We start from the raw sequence: 13,938 nt of genomic DNA on the forward strand, positions 1-13,938 counted from the left end.
CTTTATTCAAACAATGCATCTCACTTGAATTAAAACAATTGAATCGGAAAACCCATTAACAACTGTGCTCTGCTGCCTATTCGTTTCAGCCGACCAGTGCTTCTTGGACCGGTCGATCAGTTCGGAGATGACGGATGTGCTGTCCAACGCCTTCTTGCTGCCCAGCGACTGCAGTAACATGGACGTAGACGACAATGATGACGACAATGATGACGACGATGACGACGACGAGGAGAAGGAGAACGTCTGCGAACCCCGTCATCTCTCGGAGGCTTGCGGCTTCTCGTTTGACGACACGGCGGCGCGCCCAGAGTGGGGAGCTTCCCGCCACTCTGAATGCACCGCGTCCGGTGCGAGCACGCCCCCGTGGCTGCCTCCGCCGCAGTGGCCGTCGATGGCCACCGCGACCGCCCTCGGCCGTCCCCCGTGCCCCTCGGACTCGATCTCCGATCCGTCGGGACGGAGCCGCGTCGCGGCGGTCGTCCCGGCGAACCCCGACGGCCCCTTCGCCTTCAGGACCATTTTGTGCAACGGCGGCCAAGGGGGCGGTGGGGAAGCGAGGCGCGGTGGCGAGCACAGGCAGCGGGCAAAGAGGAAGAACACGACAAGCCACCACGGGGTGGAGAACGCTGACGTTGCTTCCTAGCACGCGTAGGCGGGAGGGCCATGCCGGCGACGCGTAAGCCAAAATTGTGTTGATGGTGTGCGCGTGCATGTGTGCGCGTTTTCGATTTAAATGAAAGTGCGTTCAAAATAGTACAAGAGCCTGGGAGGAAACTTCACCTGGATTCGAAGAGCGTCACCTGTTTACAAATGTTTTTTTCCTTTCTCAAGACCACCAGCGCACGTGTTTGGAAATCGTAGCTTTATTTTTTGTATGTATGCGCTCTGCGAGTCCAGTCGCATTTCTTGTCATGCTGTTGGATGATTACATCTCAATAGGACCTGTTACGGCGCCAATGGTGTGCAAGCCAATGAGACCGCTGGTAGAATCTCCAGTAGATCGGCACCTCTAACCACTAAGTAAATTGACAAACTGTGCTTGCCTGCTCAGACCTGAAGATTTTTTTTGCAACAGATGAAAAAAAATTCAGAACCATTTTCCCTACATAATTACTGATCTTCATTTTTCTCATTGGAATTGAACGATTGGCACGTTTTTTGCAAAGCAATTACGTTTTATTCCTCGACAAAAAAACACATCAACAGGTCTGCACTGTGCCAATACTCAGGACACACTTGTATGGGTGCAAGCGGTGGAGAGGGAAATGGAGTCTTGCGGTTTGGGATGATAACACAATCTCAGTGATCGTGTCTCCGGCTCCAGTTCTGGAACGTAGAGTTCTGCCGTAGTTTACGATTAAACCTACTTGACGAAAGGGATGTGATGCTGTAACGCTTCAAATGGTTCAATGCGCTTGAAAATGTGAGCAAAATATGTAATGTGAGCGATTAAACGTATTAAAAGACTGCCCCCTCCTCGAGAACATTGGGGATTTGAGCCATTGCTACTAATTGAAATAAATATATAGAGTGTAGAGAAGTAGGAACTTAATCTGCAGAGCAATGCTGGTACTTCCTCCTGCACATGTTCCTGTCTTACAGATGAGCAAGGTTGAATTTAATGGAGGGGTACCTATGCCGAGGTCGAGCAATAACGTGTGTTGACCCTGTTGAAAGGGTAAGCTGAGAGCCTTCAACTAAGTGCCTTGAAATTATAAATCGTTTCCGTGTTTAACGGTCGAGTGGGCGAAGTTGAATAATGTTGCCCTGCTCTGTTGGTCCGAGTGGCCACAAAATGGAAGTGCTACCTAGTGCCATTTGCATGGGTTTGAGTGAGTGACATTGCTGAACCTAACTGCTTCTTGCCACTCTCTTGAAGTTGCTTGGAGCTCTGTCATGTAAAGCATTGCATGTGTGCAATGAGAATTATGGTAGTGTCTGCATCCGGTGCAAGATGTCCATTTTCCAAAATGGTGTGTGTATATATATGGCCTCAACATGCACGTAGCCTGGCACGAGCATCGTGGTGACGCCACCGCCACTTTGGCGAATGGCGGTTGTATATACGGGGTGCTGCGTTGGCCTTGGGTGCACAACTTCTTCCGGGGTTTTGTTTTCGGTTTGGAAAATATTGTCGTCTGGAGAAGTTAAGTCGATTTCATTATTTGTCACTGACTTTTTTTTTGTTAAGCTCTAAATATTCTCCCGATTTGCATCTCGAGCTGGGTTCATGTTTAGCAAGATTTTTTTTCCTCGCACAAAATCAATGCGTCCAATGTGTAATGTTACAATGTTGCGTTCACCAAACCTGTGAAAGCATTGAATGGGAGTGGTCATAAGTCTCAAGGGTGTTGATGCTTGCACTGGCAACGATGCCCTTGTGTTTGTATTTATGGTTGTTTTTTACATGTAGTTTCTCAAAAAAATGTTTTATTGTATCCAGGCATTTAACATATGCATCGATGTTCAAAGTCAATTTCCTTATGACGTCCACAATAAAAAAAGCACTGTTTGGTTTCTGTTTACTCCGTGCTGTGAACAGCTGCTTTTGGCTCGAAGACGATGGCTTCAGAGCGTTCACCGCAATCAGGCGGCCTAACAAGTAGACGTACACCAGGGAAGCACGTGTGGGTCGGTCCGTGAACCCGGTGATGGAAGTGGAAGTTTTATATGTTATTATTAAATGGGTGTATGTAATGTACTCTTGTTTTGAGCATCGTCGTATCGTGGTAACCCTCATTAAGTATTAACCCACCCGCTGTCGTACTGGCAGGAAACGCGTTGCTCTCTCAATGACTCAATCGTGTCGTCACATCGCAAGGTGAAATGTGCTTTGTCCCCATTGCTATATCAGCGTTCGCTTCCAGATCACTTGCAAGTCCTAGAACGAGTGTCCCCTTTTCGGCCTTGACTTTTGAACACCCCTTGTGATTCAAATTTGGGGGATCTTGACGGAGCCTTTCATGGTGCTGCTGCCGCACTGGCAAATGTATTGCGGTTTGAACTTTTTTTTGTCGTGAATTTTGTCTGGCAGCTACATGCGGGTGAGTTGACAGCTGTGGATAAACTTGGTTGTGATGGACCGTGCCTGCTGAGCAATTGTTTGGGGGGAGTCTCCCACCTCATTAACCGTTGATGCAGCTGCAAAAGGAAACTACCTCTTTGTGTCGGGGTCTTCTGCGCAGAGGAACCTGTTTCAAGAGTGAAACATTGTGAAGCGATACTGCTTTGACAGTTGTACACAAGCCAAACAACATGCCACCGGTTTGCTGAAAAACATTCAATTGTCACATTTGGCAATGCGAACACTTTATTTGTTTGGCTTTGTCAGTTGGTGGAGGGTGATAGCGTTTAGATGACATACCTAGATGATCTTACCCAAAATAAAACAAGTTATGGATCTTTATAATTGGCCGTGAACACCTATGTGTGATATAAACAAACGTGTAAAAAATGGACATGTTTGTCCATAACGTTGTGGCCTTAAAAGTAAAACAGATTTAGTAGGTTGTGTTATGGGTAATGGCCCATCTCCGTCGCACACTGAGGGGCCAGAGTGATGGATCATGGTTGGAGTCTGCACTCTGCACCATGGGGCCTGAACATTAATTAAACATCAACAATTTTTCCTGATTAACAGTTTTAAATGGGCATATAAATTATCTCATTTTAGATATCGTCTAACAGACAAACTTAATAACCACATTTTTTTTCCCCACAAACTCATTTGTATTAAAAGTTAAATTAGAAAATGTTTCTGGAATATTGCATTATAGGTAGTCATGTTGATGAACATGGTTTAGATAATTACAAGCATAATTAATCGGTCATCCTTAACCCAATTATTATGAGTAAAGACTCAATAATTTATATGATAAGTGGGCTTACGAGAGAGTCAATGAATGGGTTACACTCGTGGATTTGTGAACACTGCAGCAGGGCTACCCACAATGCAAAGTGCCGGCAACATTTTATCATTGGCCCGTTTCAAAAGCGTTAGAACGATGAGGTGCAGGAGCTTACGGGATTCGTACAGCTTGAAACCTTGAACATTGCTGATGTATTACCATTCGGTGGATGATGACCTGTTGGATAGTGAGTTCTGCGGTTTGCCGTGCTGTTAACTCTGTTTTGTAGGGAATGATGCCATATCCTTTTCATTCTCCTGTGAAATGTACAATCGCCTAAACAGTCATTGCTGTACTGGAGCAGACCATATGGGGGCTGCCTTGATATTGGGAACGTTTCGAAAGGCAGTGCTTGGATAGAGAAGAGAACTTGGGGGTTCCCTTCTGAATCGGTACTTTTGTTGGGGCGGCACCACTCAACACGCTGCCGCCGCGACCCTCACCAGGACAAGCGGATGGAGGAACGAACGAAGTTGGGCTCCAACGTTGCATTTTCTTCTAGTGCCGGGTTTTTATCGCGATAAATGTAACCGTGAACATTTGGGAAAGTAACAATGTGTCGTTGTTGATGGTGAATTCCGGATGGAATCACCCAATTACCTTTAGGGTACAGTATGTAGCTTAATTTTATTACGTCTTTAACATTTCGCGTTAAATGCATTTCAGCATTATTTTTGGTGTTTCAGTATTGAAGGGAATGGCTCCAAATCGGTTTAGAGATATTTTGAAATATCAATTTTGCTGGTAATCAAGTATTAGCCTCAAAGGATTTAATGGCAACTTTGTTTTGCCATTACAAAGAAATGAGAAGTGATTACATGAATACAGTTTTATAAATTATCAACACTTGTTTTTTTCCAGTGCTTGATAGTTTAATGTGAATCCTACACGGTACGGTTGATTGTACAATTTACATTTTATTGTAGATGCAGAAGCATAATTTGGGTAAAGATTGTGTCGCAAATTAAAGTATAAATTTAATAGACCCATTGCTGTTAGTTGCTGTTTTACCAAATTTGCGACCAAACGGAGATTTCTCCCCTCGCTCAGTCATCTTTCGAAAGGAACAAAGACATTTATTGGTTAGATGCTTTGCTCGATAGACAATGTTGCTTTTGGGAGGCAGCATCGTGCACACTTTTCTGCTGAGATAATTTAAATGCGGTATTTATCGGGTACTTGCAAGTGTCGGGGAGAGTGCCAAAGATATACAAAGCTTAGAATTAAAATGGTACATATTTACCCTGGTGTAAACATTTTCTCAAAGCACAACAGTAATACATGTATCTTAAACATTTACTTTATTTTCCCATTGGACAACTGCCAGGGACTTAACTCAAGCTGCAAATGCCACTTGAACAAATGTTATTGTTTCACAATTGTTATTTGAGTCTCACCACTGGTGTTTTCCATATGGGTATGAATTACATCTTATGCAAAGCTTGTAAATGAGAATGAGCTGAAACAGCATGTTTACATGTTTAAATTACAAATGTATATTTTGAGTGTGTGATAATGCACTTGAGGGCAGTGCTTGGTTGCGGACATGGGACGTTTTATAGCCGAGTGTGTAGTTGACCATAATATAGTTGTACTTTTAAAAGTACAATAAGTTACCAGAGGAGTTAACAACACAAGTTGTTATTTAAAAAAAAACACAGAACTGATGCAGAGAATAATAAAATCTAACTTAGTGCCTTTTTAAATGTCACGACGAAAATAATAATTGGTCGCATGTAACAAATTATTTGCGTGTTTTTGTGGGATTGTGTACATTGAATTATAAACTGCTGTAAAGAACATTGCCTTGGCTGCTCGTCCTTTTGTGGCCCCATGCTGATTTTATCGCAGGTTCAGCCCCAGCAGTCTGTTAATATTCTGTGGGGGTATACAATGCCCTCTTGACGGGTTGATAAACTGGTAGCATGTGGTGTTATGGTTTGTAACTATACAGTGTATGTAATTACATTGTGCTTTCAATAACATACAAAAAATGCTAAATGTATATTATTGCAAAAAGACACTTCAATTTGGACTCATCTTATAAATACAGTACAGTACAATACATTTTTAGCCTCTGCCCAGGAAAATCCACTGACCCGGGATGTTTTCAGGAGGGCCCTGCATTTGGATGTTTGGCCAAGTTCAATATTGCTTGTGGTAGGAAAGTCACATACTCAACAGCACTGGCGGCTCTTGTGGCCTTTAGTGCGGCCCCTGACAATACACAACATGTGACAACAACACCACCAACACCGTGCTGCTTCTGTCAAACACAGCAATGGTCTCAAATGTGTGGCGGCCCTCGCACTGATGTCTTATCGGCGAAAGTGGCCCTCCTCTGGAAAATTAGTGACGAACGCTGCTCTCCACTCGGAGCTCAGAAACATTGTTGCTGTACTGCCATCCAGCCACTTTGTTACGCAAGCCGTCCCTACCTGCTATTATTCTCAGGCAGTCGCCTAGCTAAGTACTCACCAGACTCGAGCCTGCCTCGTTTTTGAGATCCAACAAGGTCGGACACAATGCGGGATACATTTTTTAATATCCTAAAAAAAACTCGCTGTGAAAGAGTGGTTTTATACGATTTCTGCTATCACATACCAGCATGCGCGCACGTTTGTGCTCGCGTTGAACGACATTTGAACTTCCTGGTGAACGTGTATTTGACCTCCAATATCAGGTCATTGAAAAATTAGAAATAGTTTCAACGTGAACAGTACAACTTTTCACTCGAGTATCACATTGTCCTGTTGCTGACATTTTGCCCAAATGGAGGGGGGGGGGGGGTCTGCTTGCTTTGAAGCTGCTTATGACAAGTGCCCTTGCAGTTACAGAATGGGCGCGTTGAAATAAGACACTTGGGATAAACATTCCCCCCTCGCTACAAGTTCCCGATTAGTGTGGCCAAGATGCTTTACGGCGACGGCTAAGTATTGTCAGCGGGCCGGATGTAGTCGACAATGTCAGATAATACTCTTTGGTTCTATTCGGTAAAGTCACGTAGGTACAAAATAAAACAACAAAAATCACGACGTTTCGGCCACAACACAAGCGGCCTACTAAGCTTGTTATTTATCTGACATTCACCTGATGAAGGCCGCTTGTGTTGTGGCCGAAACGTGATTTTTGTTTTATTTTTTACCTACGTGACTTTTCCGAATAGAACCAAAGAGTATGGATCTTTGCAGTCACGAAAGCTTCAAATCTAGAATGTCAGATAAATAACAAGCTTAGTAGCAGTAATCGACGTACGTTTATTAACCAGGTTCTACGATTATAGGTCTCAACGGTTCAAGTAAAATTGTGGCACAGGCGGTGCATTGACAACTTATCTCAGTCGACCCACTGGCACCTGGGTCTGTCCCGTGACCTTCCAGCGGGCGTTCGACACTTCACGTGGCCTTAACGTGCACCTAGCCTGGCACAGGGGCCGTGGCGACGTCACCGCCACTTAGTGGCGGATGGCGGTTATTGTAATAGTGACTACTGAAGTGTTATCTTATTTTACACAACTTAAGTTTTTTTCAGTCCTACACATCACAGGCTCGGACTAAGTTAGAATACTGCCGTCGTGTTTGAGAGTGGAACACCCAGTTCCCACCCACGTGTCCATCCCCCTGAACCTCTGATGAGAGTCATCGTTGGCTCCGTACGGTGCGAAATAAGTTCTACATAAAGCAGTCGGGTTGGTTGATGATCCAGCACTCGCTGCTTCACTCCGGTCACCGACGGTCAGTTGCCTCGCTGTCACTTTTGTTGCTCCTACAACGAACGATTGCAATTCCCGGGAACTTCACTCTTTGATTCTTCCGCCCACGTTGAGACCTCGGTCTGCCGGACGGACTGTTTTGTATCATCCAAACTTCACCACTCTACAGGTCACACGCACGTTACGCTCCTTCCCTCGCAGTGGTCCGCTTAGGAGTTCCTTCCCATTGTCTCGTTTCCAAAGTGTTCACTCTTTGCCAATTTTTTGTGTTTTTTTTTAATTGACGTGCAAATTACTAAAATTGGGATTATTATTATTACAAAGCAACATCGCCCCCCCCTACTTTTGAAAACTTGGCAGGACTCTCCTGAAAAATCTCGAGACTCGTCAGGCATCTCTGGTAAACCAACAGTAATACTTATTACCCTTTGGTTCTTTCGGTAAAGTCACGTGGGTATAAAATAAAATAAATCACGACGTTTCGGGCGCAACACAAGCGTCCGTCATCAGGTGGGATAGCATGGTTTGCTGCTACACCCATTTCAAACATTTTAAAACAGTCTGTCTCAGCAGCAGACCACGCTCTCCCACCTGATGACGGACGCTTGTGTTGCGCCCGAAACGTCGGGATTTATTTTATAAGATACCCACGTGACTTTACCGAAATAACCAAAGAGTATGGATTCCTGCAGTCGCTAAAGCTTCAAATCAAGATTGAGTAATACTAATGATAAAGTCAACGAAAACCTCGCTCAACTCGGCAGACGTGTTTCCATTACACATCTAACGATGCTGTCTGTTGCTGGCTGCTGGCTGCGTTGGGCCCTTTTTTTTGGCCTTTGCTCAGCAAATGATATAACGCACGCACACACGCATTGACATTTTTCACGTCTTGGACATCACCGACAGAATATTGGACCTTTCTTGCCAGTATGAAAACATAACAAGAGGGTTTACCCTTTCGGGAAATAAAACAGTTGTTACCGAAAGAACCAAGAGTATAAGATGAAAATAGGTTTTCTCCTTTTTTCTGGAAACAAAATAGGTGTTAAGTTGTTAAAACACCAAACTGAAACCTTTTACAAGGAGTCATGTGTGCATTAACCACAATACTTGTGGTCAGAATGCAAACAAAAAACATACTCTGATAATATATGCATTGTCTTTGATACTGATTGGTTCACACCAGAGACAGCTTTCTTTTGAGCCTTGTCTCAGTTTGGTGTTTTAACATCTTAACGCCTATTATATTCTTAGTTTTTTCGGTAAAGTCACGTTGAAGAGAAAAACTAAGAATATGAATTACTGCAGTCACGAAAGCTTTAAATCAAAATCTTAACGCCTCTTCTTATATTTTGGTACTGGCAAAGGAGGTCCCATGATGTAGATGCTCAGCCCGAGCTCTGATTACTCACCACGCACCCACAACACCACCCACCCACAACACCACCCACCCACAACACCACGCACCCAAAACACCACCCACCCGCAAAACCACCCACCCACCACACCACCCACCCACAACACCACGCACCCAAAACACCACCCACCCACAACACCACCCACCCGCAACACCACGCACCCACAACACCACCCACAACACCACGCACCCAAAACACCACCCACCCACAACACCACCCACCCACAACACCACCCACCACAACACCACCCACAACACCACGCACCCAAAACACCACCCACCCACAACACCACCCACCCACAACACCACGCACCCACAACACCACCAATCCACAACACCACGCACCACCCACCACAACACCACCCACCCACAACACCACCCACCACAACACCACCCACAACACCACGCACCCAAAACACCACCCATCCACAACACCACCCACCCACAACACCACGCACCCACAACACCACCAATCCACAACACCACCCACCACAACACCACCCACCCACAACACCACCCACCCACAACACCACGCACCACAACATCACCCACCCACAACCCCACCCACCACAACATCACCCACAACCCCGCCCACCCACAACTCCGCCCACCCACCCACAACTCCGCCCACCCAGGCACAACTCCGCCCACCCAGGCACAACTCCGCCCACCCACAACTCCGCCCACCCACAACTCCGCCCACCCAGGCACAACTCCGCCCACCCAGGCACAACTCCGCCCACCCAGGCACAACTCCGCCCACCCAGGCACAACTCCGCCCACCCAGGCACAACTCCGCCCACCCAGGCACAACCCGGCCCCAGTGACGGGCCCTGTGGATCCGGGTCCCCGCGTCAGCTGATCGCGCCCGGGGCCATCGTCAACAGGGAGCCGGGGCAGGCGGGTGACAAGCGACACCCTAAACCACCACCACAACAACAACAGCAGCAACAACAACAACCATCCCACGAAGCCGGGGCCTGTAGGAACAAAGCTCGGTTCGCTGTGGCCGGCGTCTCGCATGGCGGGCGGCGAGTAGGGGGAGAGACAAAGGCGTGGCGACATCGCCCCCCGCTCTGTAACGCGCTGCCGTCACGGCGGTGAAGCAGCAGCAGGAGGAGGAGGGGGAGCAGCAGCAGGAGGAGCAGCAGGAGGAGGAGGAGACGGCGATGTTTGTGCGTGCTGCGTGAAGAGGCGACGCTCTGCTGCTACTGCTGCTGCCTTGGGGGTGAGGGGGTGGAGGAGGGAGACACGGCGAGGGGGAGACACAAAGAGAGGGGCGAGCGACTCGCTTCGTCGTCCACGCCATCACAGTCGGCGTACACAACACGCCACTGCTACTGCTTTAACAACAACAATACCACCACTGCTAGAGGCAGGCGGCAGTGGGTGTTGTTCACGCGCGGCGTTGAAGCCCTCAGCGATATATTTACATTGGCTCAGGGCTCGGATTCGTCAAGTTCTGGAGGTTCGTTTTGACCATACTTCACCGCGCTGGTCAATGTTTGGTGTGTGTGTGGGGGGTTCCACACATCGCTGGCCACTGATGGTGGCCGGGAGTCGAACTCTGCTGGCCTGGCTCGTAGGCCAGTGCGCTTGCCACGTTACGTAACAGTGTACAACAGGGTGGTCTAGACGTCTTGTCACACACACCCCCCACTTCCCAATTAAATTATCTAATAAGTAAGCTTTACTTAGAACATTAAACAACGTGCAAAAGCCGACAAATATCTTATGGGCCTATTTAATTTTTTTTGGGGGGGGGGGTCACAAGACATCTGGACCGCTACCCTGTAGGGCAGTGCATGTCAAACAGTACAGAGTCCTGAGTCCCTGCTGAGTCATTACAGAGTCCTGAGTAATGACTCCGTACACAGTCTATCACGCTGTGTGTGTGTGCTGTGCGAGTACAGCGTGGTGTACATCATCACACAGTGGACACTCTACAGCACACTGATGATGATGATGGTTACATTGCTCCCTACGACTACTTCACTAACAGCTGTGCACTCTGCTGCAGTACACTTGGGTGGACGCAGTACACACGCTGGACAAAGGCGCGTGGTGTTGCTCAGCTTGTGTGTTTTGTGTGTTGTGTTGCTCAGGTTGTGTGTTGTGTTGCTCAGGTTGTGTGTTGTGTTGCTCAGATTGTGTGTTGTGTTGCTCAGGTTGTGTATTGTGTTAGGTTGTGTTGGTCAGGTTGTGTGTTGTGTTTTGTTGCTCAGCTTGTGTGTCGTGTGTTGTGTTGTCAGGCTGTGTGTTGTGTTGCTCAGGTTGTGGTGTGTTGTGTTGTTGTGGTGTGTGTGTTGTGTTGCTCAGGTTGTGTGTGTTGTGTTGCTCAGGTTGTGGTGTGTGTGTTGTGTTGTCAGGTTGTGTGTTGTATTGTCAGGTTGTGTGTTGTATTGCCAGGTTGTGTGTGTTGTGTTGTCAGGTTGTGTGTGTTGTGTTGTCAGGTTGTGTGTGTTGTGTTGTCAGGTTGTGTGTGTTGTGTTGCTCAGGTTGTGTGTTGTGTTGCTCAGGTTGTGTGTTGTGTTGCTCAGGTTGTGTGCTGTGTTGCTCAGGTTGTGTGTTGCAAAGGTTGTGGTGTGTGTGTTGTGTTGTCAGGTTGTGTGTGTTGTGTTGCTCAGGTTGTGTGTTGTATTGTCAGGTTGTGTATGTTGTGTTGCTCAGGTTGTGTGTTGTGTTGCTCAGGTTGTGTGCTGTGTTGCTCAGGTTGTGGTGTGTGTTGTGTTGCTCAGGTTGTGTTGTGTGTGTTGTGTTGCTCAGGTTGTGTTGTGTGTTGTAGTAATGAAGGTGATGTAGTAATGAAGGTGATGTAGTAATGATGGTGATGTAGTAATGATGGTGATGTAGTAATGAAGGTGATGTAGTAATGAAGGTGATGTAGTAATGATGGTGATGTAGTAATGAAGGTGATGTAGTAATGATGGTGATGTAGTAATGAAGGTGATGCAGTAATGAAGGTGATGTAATAATGATGGTGATGTAGTAATGATGGTGATGTAGTAATGATGGTGATGTAGTAATGAAGGTGATGTAGTAATGAAGGTGATGTAGTAATGAAGGTGATGCAGTAAGGAAGGTGATGTAGTAATGATGGTGATGTAGTAATGATGGTGATGTAGTAATGAAGGTGATGTAGTAATGATGGTGATGTAGTAATGAAGGTGATGTAGTAATGAAGGTGATGCAGTAATGAAGGTGATGCAGTAATGAAGGTGATGTAGTAATGATGGTGATGTAGTAATGAAGGTGATGTCGTAATGAAGGTGATGTAGTAATGAAGGTGATGTAGTAATGATGGTGATGTGGTAATGAAGGTGATGTAGTAATGAAGGTGATGTAGTAATGATGGTGATGTAGTAATGGTGGTGATGTAGTAATGGTGGTGATGTAGTAATGAAGGTGATGTAGTAATGAAGGTGATGTAGTAATGATGGTGATGTAGTAATGAAGGTGATGTAGTAATGGTGGTGATGTAGTAATGAAGGTGATGTAGTAATGAAGGTGATGTAGTAATGAAGGTGATGCAGTAATGAAGGTGATGTAGTAATGAAGGTGATGTAGTAACGATGGTGATGTAGTAACGAAGGTGATATAGTAACGATGGTGATGTAGTAATGAAGGCGATGTAGTAATGATGGTGATGTAGTAATGAAGGTGATGTAGTAATGATGGTGATGTAGTAACGATGGTGATGTAGTAACGAAGGTGATGTAGTAACGATGGTGATGTAGTAATGAAGGTGATGTAGTAATGGTGGTGATGTAGTAATGAAGGTGATGTAGTAATGAAGGTGATGTAGTAATGAAGGTGATGCAGTAATGAAGGTGATGTAGTAATGAAGGTGATGTAGTAACGATGGTGATGTAGTAACGAAGGTGATATAGTAACGATGGTGATGTAGTAATGAAGGCGATGTAGTAATGATGGTGATGTAGTAATGAAGGTGATGTAGTAATGATGGTGATGTAGTAACGATGGTGATGTAGTAACGAAGGTGATGTAGTAACGAAGGTGATGTAGTAATGAAGTTGATGTAGTAATGAAGGTGATGTAGTAACGAAGGTGATGTAGTAACGAAGGTGATGTAGTAACGAAGGTGATGTAGTAATGAAGGTGATGTAGTAACGAATTGTTGTTCAACTCCTGTTTGTCGTCCAGCATCTGCTGCTCGGGCCTTATTTGGAAGTCTTCAAGGCAACAAGAGTCCTGACGGAAACACCATGGCCAGACTGAGGCAGTTTGGGTTACTGCTGTGGAAGAACTATGTACTGCAGGTAACGTGGCACGTGGCAATGTGTTTATCATGGGAACACTTTTGCTCTTAGTGGGCGGTGAATATTGTTCCCCTGCTTGTGCGGTTTTCCTTCGCTTCAACAAACCCCCCCCCAAAAAAAACCCCGACACATTTGCACAGTCAGCAGAGGTCGACCAAAACTGCGGCGTTGTGTACGCTGATAAAGTTCCACACAATACCGCCGGTTCTCGGTACAGATGAATTTCTATAACTCGAACACAGAATTCTCCGGTCTGTCAGGGTCAAACCCATACAGGTGTGATACCCTAAGTGTGTGTTTTGAGTTAATTTTGTATTTACCAAGTGAGACCTCAAGAGACACCAGGATAGTCGCATTAACAAGAGTGGCATGCTGGCACCATTGGTTAATGCAGTACAGCACATGTACTGCCGCTGTGTGTGTGTGTGTGGTTAATAATTTTACCCCGTGGTATATGGTTAATGTGGCACCGTACAGCACTTGCAGTGTCTGGTTCATGTGGCGCAGCACGTGTACTATGGTGTGTGTGGTTAACGTGAGGGCACGTGTACCCGTAGTGTGTGTCTGTGTGTGGCAAAGGAGTGGTGGCGTCGTGCAAATGGCTGGGCAGTTGTT

General features: G+C 46.0%; 2 protein-coding genes across 5 annotated transcripts in view; both read left to right on the forward strand.

Annotated features, from left to right (window-relative positions):
* Window positions 1-5,713, forward strand: part of CCNF (cyclin F) — a 28,530-nt gene extending 22,817 nt beyond the window's left edge. For both annotated transcript variants that reach the window (XM_076072149.1, XM_076072148.1), the window contains exon 17: window positions 90-5,713. In XM_076072149.1, the coding sequence (XP_075928264.1) occupies window positions 90-646 (557 nt within the window). In that variant the 3' untranslated portion in view covers window positions 647-5,713. The remainder of the gene's footprint in view (window positions 1-89) is intronic.
* Window positions 5,714-9,825: 4,112 nt separating this feature from the next.
* The window catches only part of ABCA3 (ATP binding cassette subfamily A member 3), a 56,484-nt gene continuing 52,371 nt past the window's right edge, over window positions 9,826-13,938 (forward strand). Inside the window, exons 1-2 of one of the 3 annotated variants that reach the window (XM_076072143.1) lie at window positions 9,826-10,511; window positions 13,208-13,323. In XM_076072143.1, the coding sequence (XP_075928258.1) occupies window positions 13,270-13,323 (54 nt within the window). In that variant the 5' untranslated portion in view covers window positions 9,826-10,511; window positions 13,208-13,269. The remainder of the gene's footprint in view (window positions 10,512-13,207; window positions 13,324-13,938) is intronic. The other 2 variants (XM_076072144.1, XM_076072145.1) reach the window with 2 other exon arrangements.

Source organism: Petromyzon marinus, chromosome 37 (assembly GCF_048934315.1).
Source record: "Petromyzon marinus isolate PM22_M1 ecotype Great Lakes invasive population chromosome 37, UKy_Petmar_22M1.pri1.0, whole genome shotgun sequence".
Classification (NCBI taxonomy): Eukaryota; Metazoa; Chordata; class Hyperoartia; order Petromyzontiformes; family Petromyzontidae; genus Petromyzon; species Petromyzon marinus.